General features: G+C 44.8%; 1 protein-coding gene across 1 annotated transcript in view; it reads left to right on the forward strand.

Moving 5' to 3' along the window:
• echdc2 (enoyl CoA hydratase domain containing 2) overlaps positions 1 to 12,652 on the forward strand; it is a 33,502-nt gene that overhangs the window by 16,814 nt on the left and 4,036 nt on the right. Inside the window, exons 3-6 of the mRNA XM_070886856.1 lie at positions 1,214 to 1,301; positions 2,474 to 2,560; positions 5,046 to 5,138; positions 9,428 to 9,484. Of these exons, the coding sequence (XP_070742957.1) occupies positions 1,214 to 1,301; positions 2,474 to 2,560; positions 5,046 to 5,138; positions 9,428 to 9,484 (325 nt within the window). The remainder of the gene's footprint in view (positions 1 to 1,213; positions 1,302 to 2,473; positions 2,561 to 5,045; positions 5,139 to 9,427; positions 9,485 to 12,652) is intronic.

The raw sequence follows: 12,652 nt of genomic DNA on the forward strand, positions 1-12,652 counted from the left end.
CATCTTGGAGTCTCGATTGCAGCCGCAGAAACGCCTATCTATTCCCCTTATGATTGAATCCTCTATCACTATCGCTCTCCCACTCTTTTTTAAGCCCTCCTGTACAACAGAGCCAGCCATGGTGCCATGAACTTGGCTGCTGTTGCTCTCCCCTAATGAGTCATCTCCCTCAACAGCACTCAAAACAGTGGGAGTTTGTGGGAGTTCTGAATTCTCTTCTGCCTTCTCTAAACCTGCTTTAACTTCTGCCTCTGCTCCTCCCTGGAGCCCCATCCATTTATTTTAAGGTTGCCTGCTTTGTTTAAAGTGATACCCAGTGCGGGCAGGCTCGGCACTCCACACTACTCCAATCCACCCTGCAAACTGGAACCGGGAGAGAGTGGGGCCGGAGGGCTCCGGCACAGCACCGGGGCAACTCGCAGACACCAGAGCGATGATAAATCGGAGAACGGCGACTGTTTTACTCGCTGCTGTTCTTGTCCTCTAGCCGCAGACGCAATGCTTACGGCCCAACTGCTGTTGCTCAAGCTGATTATAAACTTTCTGCAGGCATTGGAAATATGTTTAAAGGAACCGATCTGAGAGCAATAAATTACACCGCTGCCAGGCCACTAGTACCATTATTTTTGAGCCTAAGTGACAGCGGTGTGAAAACTGCTGTAAATCTGGCTAAATCGCGATAAGTGTTGATTTAATGGGGGTGGAGCTCTGATAATTAACTTCTCTCTATTTTTCACTTCTCTCTGTTTTTGGCGAGGGTGACAGCAAAAGTTCCAGGAATATTTAGAGCGGCATAATTAATGGTGCAAGTCACTTGCTGTATAATTTCCACTTTTGTTAGCGCCGTTCAAAGGTCCCTACGACCGAGATGCGCCAAGTCCCCAGGAAATTCTGGGCCACACTGTGAAAAATTAACCAAAGCATGCTGGCATATGTTCAGTCACTTTTACTGAATATACATTTAACAAAGACCTGCTCTTTTGAAATTTTTAGCATTGCCCGGTGCATGCTTCTCTCTCTCTCGCTTGCGCACACTTTTCCCCCCTCCTCTGTGTCTTTTCTCTTTCAATACCTGTACCAATAACATCAATTTTGGCCCCACCCTTTCATACGAGAGTTTACAGTTCTATTATGAGGACTTTTGAAGTTAATGTGAATATGGACATGGGTGAGGAAAATCAATGAAAAACCAGAACTGATTACTTGTTTTCAGCTTGAAGAAGCCGTTGAAGATTTGCGTCAAGACAGACGTGTGCGTGTGGTACTGTTTAAGAGTCAAATCAAAGGAGTTTTCTGTGCGGGTAAGAGATATATGATTTGAGTAATTTGCAACTAGAGTCCACTTGGTCTGAAGGTAGCATTTTCCTGTTGTAGTTGTAGTGATGTAAGGTTCTACTAACCATATAAGGCCTTGCAGTAATTTTGAATATTGTTTTGTTTTTGGACTTCCCACTGCTGCTCCGAACTATCTTGTCTGTACCTAATAGCGAAGGTGTACGTCAGTAATTGATTTTTGAGGAGCTAGCTTAGCAAGAATCAAGTTAGTAATGATCTGATTAATGAAATCTGGCTTAAAAACTTGCAAATATTAAATGGAATTTATTATATGTTAAATGTATTGTGTTGATCTATTTGATATATTTTTAAAACTATTTAATTCTGTATGATATTTTACTTTGAGGTATTTAGATCATAAAATTATAGTTTTAATAAATCCCAATCTAGAAGTATTTTTATAAAGAGTAATAATTCCCCAATTAAATTCCAAGAGTTCAAACTGAATATTCTGATCTATACTTTTACAATTTTTTTTAGTTTCCTCCTGCCTTTTGGCTTTCTCTAATTCACACTACATTTTGCAGGGTTCCAGGGCTCTACTGTTGCCTCTTTGATCCAATGAATGAGAGGTGCAACAGTTGCCCAATATGGTTCCTGTATTCAAGGTGGGTTGTGCCATTCCGTCCTCTCGTGGGGGACCATGGGTGCAAAGCCACTTCCTGCTCCTTTCAGGTGCAGTCTCGTAGCACTAATGGACTGTTACACTATGTCTATAGTTCATTGGCAAAATTACAGTGCTCCCCTTTTTATATTACTGGTTCGACTGGATAATATGAGATGAATAGATAATGCTAGGAATATGGCTGAGATTTGACTTAGTAATTAATTTAGAACAAGAGAGTATTGAAAACCTGCTAACTTTAAAAAAAAATTGATTTTAAAACATCTATGTTCTAATTTTAAATAATGGATCCATTACAATTGTATTTTTATCCTAGCTGTGTTAACTCAAAGTGATCATTGCGTTGTGTGCACCTCAGAAGAGTCATGGAGTGCGTATTTGCAGCAGACTACTGCTTATCAAGTTGTATTCTTCTTATTCCTTTTAAGCCAGTGCCAACCTAAGTTATCTGTGTTCTTAGTGAAGTGGTTTCCAAATTAAATATCCCTTCCTCTTTCCCCACTTATTTTCTAGGTGCTGACTTGAAGGAACGTGCTAAAATGAGTAATACAGAGGCTAGCCACTTTGTTCACAAGCTGCGAAGTTTAATGAGCAATATAGGCAAGTACAAAGACATTAAGCTATTTCTGTAATGGTATTTTCATGCAAGATTATTTTAAACAAAGCGGCATTTGCTGCCAGTTGCTTTTAAGCCCAGAGGTTTGTGTGATGTAATGTTGAACGCGTGAAGCCCACTTTTTATAGTTTCACCACATCAATTTTGTGTCATGAACTGCATTACCAAATCGCTCAAATCAGTCTCAATTTCAGCAGGAGGATCCATGGTTTAAATCTATTTTAATTTGTTGAACATCTACTACTAATGACTTCTCATTGAACAAAATAGACCAAATAATAATGATGACAAGAAAAATAGAGAACAAAAACTGCAAAGGGAAGAAAATCATCACCCGAAAAATCTTTGACTTTTCATCCATTATTTTTGCATAATCCTGAAAACTTGTCGACCTGGAGCGTTGCTGTTAAGAGTCCACAGTATGGCTGCTCCATTCATTTCAAAGTCATGGATTAAAAGTCACTAGGTTCAGTGTAAACCACCTAGTGTGGATTAGAGTCACTAGACCAAGTAGTAGCTGCTGAAGGATGTCAGTGTACCAATTAAAGTTTTAATAGTCTTTAATTTTCTTTGGTGATAAATCACAAATTATCTGATTTTTGAGGGATTTGAACTCATTACTTACAGGTCGCTAAGCCAGGACCATAGCCACTACACTAATGCAACTGGTGAATGTCACTTTCCCGTATCTCTTCTACCACCGCTCAGTGTCCATTTTTATCTTTCTGAAGTACTTTTTGGTGTTTTGCTGTGTTAAAGGTGCTAGATAAACTCAATTTATTGTGTTAAAAGCTTTGTGTTTTTGTTCTAAAGATTGTATACCCTACACAGAATTTTATACCTTGGTATAATTCTGTGACTTTATGTACCCAATCAATATTTATCAACTTTTACTAGTTAATCTCCCTTGGCATAGATCACCGGCAAATGGTGAACCATTTTAACTTGACCCCTGCTATAGGGAACAATGGAATCGAACCGGCTGCCTGTTTAAAAGTCAATGAAAAGTAAAATCAGACTGGGTGTAAAAAGAGTGACCGATTTGATCCATTCCGTTTTCCCCTGGGCGGATTAGATTAAAAATACTCCTGCCCACTGCTGGCCCTGTGCAAGGCCTCCTCTACTGACAGGTTCAGCATATGAGTTGGCCAATTTCATGTCCCCTTGGAACCAACAGGATGCCCGCAGCTTGACAGTAGCGTGTTAATGTGGCCTGGGTGTCATTCTGGCAGGCACAGCGGTCACTTCTCCGATTCGGTGCCCCTTTCAGATTTTACCTGAAAATGATCTCCAATAACTGGCTTTCTGCTTTCAAGATTGCTTTGCTCATGCACTGCTCAGTTGCCTGTGTTACATGGGGCCGATTTTTCTTTTTTCTCCATCTACTTCTGGCCTCAAGGTATGCCCATGTCCTGGGTGCAATGGTCAGGAAAAGGGCCGTGGAGTCTCATTTTAACAGGTCTTCGCCCACTTTATTCTGACTCTGAACTCGAGGGGCTTCTCCTGTTGGGTGGAGCTGAACTTGTGCCTGTCATAAACACAGGCCAAGCATTCTCATACAAACAAGGTGGGAGGAAGCATTGCCAGCTCTTCCGCCTCAATTTCTTGTGTGCGTGTGAGACCCCTTGGTGGTGGGGGACTGTACCCGGACCCTCCTCAGATTCGAGAGTCCGAGCGGGCCAGCAGCAAGTTGAAGACTGGCCTGAAACTGAGTGGGCCTTTATTTTTTTATCCTCCTTTCTGGTTCTGATACCCAGCACAAGCCTTGCCAGGGGGATGACCGGGTCATGTTAATGGTGGAGTCAGCTTGGACAGTCGCAGCATACTTGGGCCGCAAACTGCCTGTCCAGCACTGGGGCAGAGGAGGGCCAGGAAATCTCGACCATATCTTTCTGTAATAAATGAGAAGAAATTGTTGAACATTCCCCTTCATATTTTATATTCTATTTATGACCCCGGGTAGCACATTTTAAAACAGGATTTTCTTTGAGGGAAAAATATTTATGAAACTGTTGTCTCTGTCGTGTATTATTTGTCATGTGGTTATTGGGGCAGTGGAAAAGCTATCTGATCACTTGAGAGATTAATTTAAAGAATTGCACAGACCAATGTCATTGTGATCTTTCAGTTACATGGAAACAATCACCATGACCAAAACCCATAGAAACACAATCATGTTTATGGGGACTCGGGAACCATTATTATCTAAACAGAGCTGCTGAATCCCTGCCCCCACAGAGCCTGGCTTTATTGGCATTGGTCCAGAAACTTGTCAATCAAAGATGGAATGGTAAGATTAGTCATGTGATTAGCTGTAGCCATTAAGCCACTTTAGTGACATGATAGATGGTCATGCGATTCTTGGCCAATTGGAAGGGCTATCTCTTATCACTTGGTTATTGAGATTGTTTTCGCTATTGTACAGTTACATTTTTTTTCAAGTCTTAATGCTGTTATTTTTCTTTAAAGCATGCCTGCCTATGCCCACCATTGCTGCAATAGATGGGTATGCTCTTGGTGGTGGTCTGGAGCTAGCTTTGGCATGTGATCTTCGTGTTGCAGGTAGGGTTAAACTTTTTGTCATATTTGCATATCTAAATACCTTAGCAAGACTGCGATCTTACAAGTAGAAATGCAAGGCTGCTCTACAACATTTAAGATTTGGTGAGATGACTGGTAGGTTTGAGCTATTACTTCAGTACTGTAACCTATTTGGCATGAGTTTTGTAAGTTCTAAAAGAAACCTTTTATAGGAGTATCTCCATTCCTCTTGTCCCCAGCTTCCCACTCCCATCAATTGCGATTGAGGCAAAGGCTGAAAATGGTCACCTTTAACGGTGTTCCTATGTCTTTGTAATTTCTTGTAACTTAAAGGCGAACATGGGGATAAAATTGAGCTGGATGGATCCTGGTGTTTCATTCATTAGCTATAATGATCTTCGAATAGTACATGACAGGATATGTGAAACAAGTAATTGTATATGTGCAGTTGTAAACTTAAATTACTTGTACAATAATATCTTAGTGAACAGCAGCCAACATGGATTCAGAAGATCGTCTGTCTAACCACAACTTCTTGGAGAAGGTGACAACCCAAGTGGACTCTGTAAAAACCCTATGACCTGTTGTACCTAGACTTCCAGAAGGCATTTGACAATGTTCCACACAAAAGACTTAGTTAAAGCTCAAAGCCATGAGAATTCCTGGTAAATCTCAGATAAGGATATGAAATTAGTTGAAAGGTAGAAAACAATGGATATTGCTTATAGGAATTAATGTCAAGGTGGTGGGGGTAGGGGATTATTCACTGGGATGCCTCAGGACTTTGTATTGGGGACACTACTGATTCTAATTTACATCATTGACTTTGACTCAGAAATCCAATTACAATTGGTCCAATTTGTGGAGAGGCATTAAAATTGGAGAAAGCAGTTTAGAAATTACAGAATGTGCCGGATAAAATATTTAAGTGGGCAGAGCAATGGCAGAAGAAATTGAATATAGACAAATGAAAACTGTTGCTTATAAGGAAAGACAAAAGGGCAATACACACTCCATTAATGGTGTTAAAATAGCCAAGGATGAAATTGAGACCCAAGAGTCCTAGTAGACTTCATGTTTAATACATCCAACCAATACATGTTGAACTATATAGCCAAAACAGAAGAATACAAATCAGAGAGAATTGTAATCAAATTGTACAGTGCTCTACTCAGACCACACCGTGAGTTTTGGTTGCCAGGAAATAAGGGAGACTTTCCAGTGCTGAAGGCAGTGCAGAGAAGAGCCACAAGGCTGATTTTGTGAGGATAGACTGGAGAGACTTGGGCGCCTGAAATTGTGTGCGGAAATTGCCACTATTTTAAGAGCCGTTACCGCCTCAAAGAAGCATTAACAGGTCGGTAAGCACCTACCGCTCATTCGGGGCGGAGGTGCCGACTTTGAGAAATTGCCCTCTATTTTTGTGGCAGTGCACACTACTGCCCCGCCTGTGTTGCCACCCCATCGGTCACATGGCAACCCCTTACCAACCGGTGGCAACCCCCTTTCCGGACTGTGTGGGAAATTGCCCTGCGGGAGCGGCACAACTGCTGCTCGGTGTCCCCGACAGCTTTCCCCAGTGGGAAGCTGCAAGCGGCTGGGTGGCGCGCGTCCGCCCTTAAAGTGGAGGGCACACTGCCGCGGCTGCCATTTTATTTTAATGGTCACTCGACTCCGAAGTCAGCCCGACAATGGCGGCCACAGATTCGGCCGGGCCGCCAACAGGCAGCCTGGCACCCCTCTTGGGTACCGCCGGCGAAACCCTCCCTAGTGGCCCTATGGGCCCAACTAAACTTTGTGCAGAGCTCACAGCGGCCCCCCCTTTAACTGAAGGGGAGGGACATTGTGACGCGCCATGTCCACGTCGCGCTGACATAAGCGCCACCACGCTGACCGCCTGTCTTCCACCCCGCTCCCGAACGACCTCCGCCCTTCAGCTGCCCTAAACATCGCCCGGAGAGAAAAAAAACTTTAGACCTCAATTTCGCTCGACTCTCCGCCCCATGGATTGGGGTGGAGAAAAATCATTTATCATCATAGGCAGTCCCTCGGAGTCGAGGATGAAATGCTTCCACACTAAAAATGAGTTCTCGGGTGACTGAAGAGTCCAATGCAGGACCTACAGTCTCTGTCACAGGTGGGGCAAACGGTGGTTGAAGGAACAGGTGGGTGGGGTATCTGGGTTGCCACGCGCTCCTTCCGCTGTCAACGTTTGGCTTCATTTGCTCTCGGCGAAGAGATTCGAGGTGTTCAGTGTTTTCCTGGATGCTTTTCCTCCACTTTCGACGGTCTTGGGCCAGGGATTCCCAGGTGTCGATGGGGATGTTACATTATTTCAAGGTGGCTTTGAGGGTGTCCTTGAAGCATTTCCTCTGCCCACCTAGGGCTCGCTTGCCGTGTCGGAGCTCCGAGTAGAACGCTTGTTTTGGGAGTCTCGTGTCAGGTATGCAGACGATGTGGCCCGGCTAGCGGAGCTGATCGAGCATGGTCAATGCTTCGATGCTGGGGATGTTTGCCTGAGCGAGGACACTGACATTGGTATGCCTATCCTGCCAGTGGATTTGCAGGGTCTTGCAGAGGCAGCGCTGGTGGTACTTCTCCAACATTTTGAGGTTCCTGCTGTACATGGCCCATGTCTCTGAGCCATATACGAGGGCGGGTATCACCACTGCTCTGTAGACCATGAGCTTGGGGCCGGCTTTGAGGTCCTGGTCTTCAAACACTCTCTTTCTCAGGCGACCGAAGGCTGCACTGGCACACTGAAGGCAGTGTTGGACCTCGTTGTCTATGTCTGCCCTTGTTGACAGTAAGCTCCTGAGGTATGGAAGATGGTCCACTTTGTCCAAGGCCTCGTTGTGGATTTTGATAACCGGGGAGCAGTGCTGTGTGGCGGGGGCAGGTTGGTAGAGGACCTTTGTCTTACGGATGTTTAGTGTAAGGCCCATGCTCTCTCATGCCTCGGTGAAGGTGTTGGCAATGGTTAGGAGTTCAGCCTGCGAGTGTGCGCAGACACAGGTGTCGTCTGCATACTGTAGTTTGATGATGGAGGATGGGACGACCTTGGATCTGGCCTGGAGGCACCAGAGGTTGAACAGATTCTCGTTTGTCCTGTAATTTCGCGGGGAGTTTTCTGAAGGCGAGGTGGAGCATTGCAGCAAGGAAGATCGAGAAGAGCATTGGTGCGATGACGCAGTCCTGCTCCACCCGGTCCGAACGAGGAATGGGTCTGTGGTGGATCCGTTGGTCAGGATCACGGCTTGCATGTCATCGTGTAGCAGGTGAAGGATGGTGACAAACTTTTGAGAGCAGCCGAATCTGAGCAGGACGCTCCATAATCCCTCATGGTTGACCGTGTCGAAGGCTCTTGTGAGGTCGAAGAAGGCTATGTACAAGAGTTGGTGCTGTTCCCTGCATTTCTCGTATCTGCTGCACGGTGAAGATCATGTCCACTGTGCCCCTGTAGGCGTGAATCCACATTACGACTCTGGGAGGAGTTCTTCAGCCACAGGAAGAAGGCGATTCAGGAGGATTCTTGCGATGACTTTCCCGATGGTCGACAGCAGTGAGATTCCTCTGTAGTTACCGCAGTCGGACTTGTCACTTTTCTTGAAGATGGTCACGATGACAGCGTTTCTGAGATCTCCTGGCATGATCCCCTCCTTCCAGATAAGAGAGATGAGGTCATGGATCTGCACCAGTGGTGCTTCTCCGCTATGCTTAATGCTTCGGTGGGGTTTCCATCTGCTCCTGATGACTAGCAAGTTTCAGTGGATGGGACCCATTGCAGGACAGAAACCTTTGCATTAAGAGGGTCAGCAGTCTAAATTGGGCATAATTATTGCACACTACTCGAGTAGTTGGCTAACTGTGACATTGCTCACTGACAACAAAATGTTTCTTGTTTCCTGTCAATGACACACTGCTCATCTCCCACTCACTCTTTCTCCGTGTTTCTGTCGTTTCTCTCTCTATGCGTCTTGCACCAGTTTTCTATGACTGCTCTGGCTCGTGCTCCCTCGTTTTGCTCTCATTTGTGCCGTCGCTCGTGTGCTCTGATTCTCACTCTCTCATTCTCACTCTCTCTCCCTCGTTCCCCTCTTTCTTTTCTCTCTTTGTACTCTTGTATAAAATGTGTTGTATACAGCACTGTAGTTTCTGTTTCAGAATTCAATACTCCAGTGTTACACTTATGAAGCTGCCTGTTCTTGTCCACTAGCATATTGTGTTATGTTAAATAGCATTTGTCTCTTAATATTTAGCTGATGTGATCCAGAGCAGTTGCTTATTGCCACTTGTTTCCTTAACTTTAGCATCTTCTGCCAAAATGGGTCTTATTGAAGTTACCAGAGGTCTTCTTCCGGGTGCTGGTGAGTTTCTTCCTTCACTATATAAAGTGGAAGGCTTGCGGTGGAGTTGATTATGTTTGAAGACTGGGAGTATTTTTGCATTTCAATAAAAAAGACAGAGATTAATACCCCACTTCTCAGACTGCACTCTGTAAAACCAGACCTTGGAACTACCTGTGACCTGTTTATCATATTTATTTTACTGAAGGGGTTGACTTATGAAGAAGATAGGTTGAGTAGGTTGGGCCTATACTCGAGTTTAGAAGAATGAGAGGTAATCTTATTGAAACATATAAGATACTGAGGGGGCTTGACAAGGTAGATGAGAAGAGGATATTTCCACTCGTGGGGGAATCTGGAACATAGATTAAGAATAAGGGGTTGCCCATTTAGAACTTGAGATGAGGAGGAATTTCTTCTGAGGGTCGTATGATCCTTCTCCCCTGGCCTCTGATCCCGGACTTCATTTAACTAAGGGATGCTGCGACGCTGGCAGCAGGCCAATCTTGGTTGACTCTTCAGCGACTGGCTGCTCATGCCACACCGGCTCCATGGTGATGAGGGCCAATATTGGCGGTGCCTCAGGCCATACCATTCAGGCACTGGGTATGTACCCAGTGTGCCCAAAAATGGAGGCAACTGAATTTATAGGCCCATGAATACCACTTGCATTTTTAGCTAATTGGAAACCCTTGCAGCAGCAGAGCACAAATACAGCTAGGCCCATGCTGCATGATTCTACCATCTTGGTAGCACCATCGCCTCTGAGTCAGAAGGTTGCGGGTTCAAGTCCCACTCCAGAGACTTGAGCACAAAATTCTAGGTTGACACTCCAATGCAGTGCTGAGGGAGTGTTGCACTGTCTTTTGGATGAGATGTAAAACCGAGGCCCCGTCTTCCCTCTCGGGTGGACGTAAAAGATCCTACGGCACTATTTCGAAGAAGAGAAGGGGAGTTATCCCCGGTGTCCTAGGCAATATTAATCCCTCAATCAACATCACTAAAACAGATTATCTGGTCATCATCACATTGCTATTTGTAGGAACTTGCTTTGTGCAATTTGGCTGCTGCATTTCCTACATTACAACAGTGACTACACTTCAAAAAGTACCTCATTGGCTGTAAAGCACTTTGGGATGTCCAGTGGTCATGAAAAGGCTCTATATAAATACTAGTCTTTTTTCTTTTCATCCAATGAAGAATGAGCATGCAACAGGTTGAGGAGGCCGATGGGGCCGCAGGTCAACATGAAGGGAGCTGATCTAAAGGCAGGGAAATTGGTTTAAATTTGTGATTTCAAATTACTTGCCATAATTGCCTACATTCTAGTTCGGCCGGAGAGAGGGATGAAATTGATGGCGATGGTGTGGATTTTGTAGATGACTCCTTTTTTCCATATATTTGGATGATGATGCTGAAGGGCAGCATGTAGATGAGGAAGTGACCAAGTCTCGACAGTTAGGGGACTCCAGAGGTGATGGTGTGCAGGTGAAAGAGAAACCATTGTTGGAGGTGCTCGAGCTATGATTGGAAAGGTATGAGTGGAAACAAGAGAGGGCTGTCCCACTCAGCTGGACTAAGGAGAGGCATTGGAGGAGGATGGCGTGGTCGACCATGTCAAATGCTGCAGAGAGGACAGGGAGGAATAGTGCACAATGGTCACAGTTACAGAGGATGTCATTAATGACTGATTAGGGTCTTCCTAAGGCCCCTCATTAGAAGAATGAGAGGGGATCTCATAGAAGCATATCAAATTCTGACGGGATTGAACAGGTTAGATGCAGGAAGAATGTTCCCGATGTTGGGGAAGTCCAGAACCAGGGGTCACAGTCTAAGGATAAGGGGTAAGCTATATAGGACCGAGATGAGGAGAAACCTTTTCACCCAGGGAATTGTGAACCTGTGGAATTCTCTACCACACAAAGTTGTTGAGGCCAGTTCGTTAGATATATTCAAAAGGGAGTTAGATGTGGCCCTTACGGCTAAAGGGATCAGTGGGTATGGAGAGAAGGCAGGGGTGGATTGCACGATCAGCCATGATCATATTGAATGGTGGTGCAGGCTCGAAGGGCCGAATGACCTGCTCCTGCACCTGCACTTATTTTCTGTGTTTCAGTGCTGCAGTGCAAAGGAATCCTAATTTGAAAGATTCAGACAAGTGGTGGGAAAATGGGCATGGATTTGGGAGGGGATAACATTGGAGAGGAAGGAGAGATTGAAGATGGGGTGGTAGTTTGCGAGGACAGAGAGGGTCAAGGGTGGGTTTTGTGAGGGGTGGGGCTGAAGTAGAATGTTGGGGGTTTTGAAAGCAGGGGTCCTTGAGTAGGAGGGACAACTATGGTGACAGTCTACTTCTAAAGAACTTGAGGAATTGACAGCACCAGCAGAAGTATTCAGGGATTTGTTAGAATAGGGGTAGAATCCAAAGATTTCATTAGAAAATGTAGTACCATATTCTAAAAGGGGATTCCAAACAGCTAAAGACCATACACTTACTGAGCAAGGTTTGCCTGTGGTGATGATTAATAAAGTGAGTCAGTGTAGGAGGATAATAAAGGGAGCATACTTGATGGATGGTGGCACCACACCACCAAACTCTCATCTATACCCTCCACAGATTCAGACTTTAAAACAACAACTTGTGTTTATATAAAAGGACAGGTCCATCTTAGCAAATTGATAGCTGCTTCAACATGACTGACCTACTGCCTGTCCTGGTCTTTTTACTGTGGCTGCCTGCATCAGGAGCAAACAAAATCTGTGAACAAGTTGACAGTAGACACAATCCCTGTGCCCAGTCCGGTATGCCCCTTTGTGACGGCTGCTGTAGTTTGTATGCTGCTTATTCTGGGACTTATTGTGAGTTGAACTATGAAATGTTATTTGTATGGTTTTTGTATGCCCTATTGGAATTGTGTGCTTTTGTGCAGTAGTTCATATTAGATATTACTGGTGGATCTCCTGTGGTGTTGCTCACAGTAAATCATCAGATATGCCTTCTCTCACCTGTCTTGCTTTCATGTTCGAGGTTCTTGCTATCCCTCACTTTGATTTCTGTCCGTCTCTCTATTCTTTTGTCCTGACATTGGAGGTGGGGTTCCACCTATGGATGAAGGCAACTTTTGGATTGCAGGGGGGAGGAGAGAGGAGAGCAGTCCAGCGAGACTCACAGGCCACCTTTAAGGCAGT

Source organism: Pristiophorus japonicus, chromosome 8 (genome assembly GCF_044704955.1).
Source record: "Pristiophorus japonicus isolate sPriJap1 chromosome 8, sPriJap1.hap1, whole genome shotgun sequence".
NCBI classification, from domain to species: domain Eukaryota; kingdom Metazoa; phylum Chordata; class Chondrichthyes; family Pristiophoridae; genus Pristiophorus; species Pristiophorus japonicus.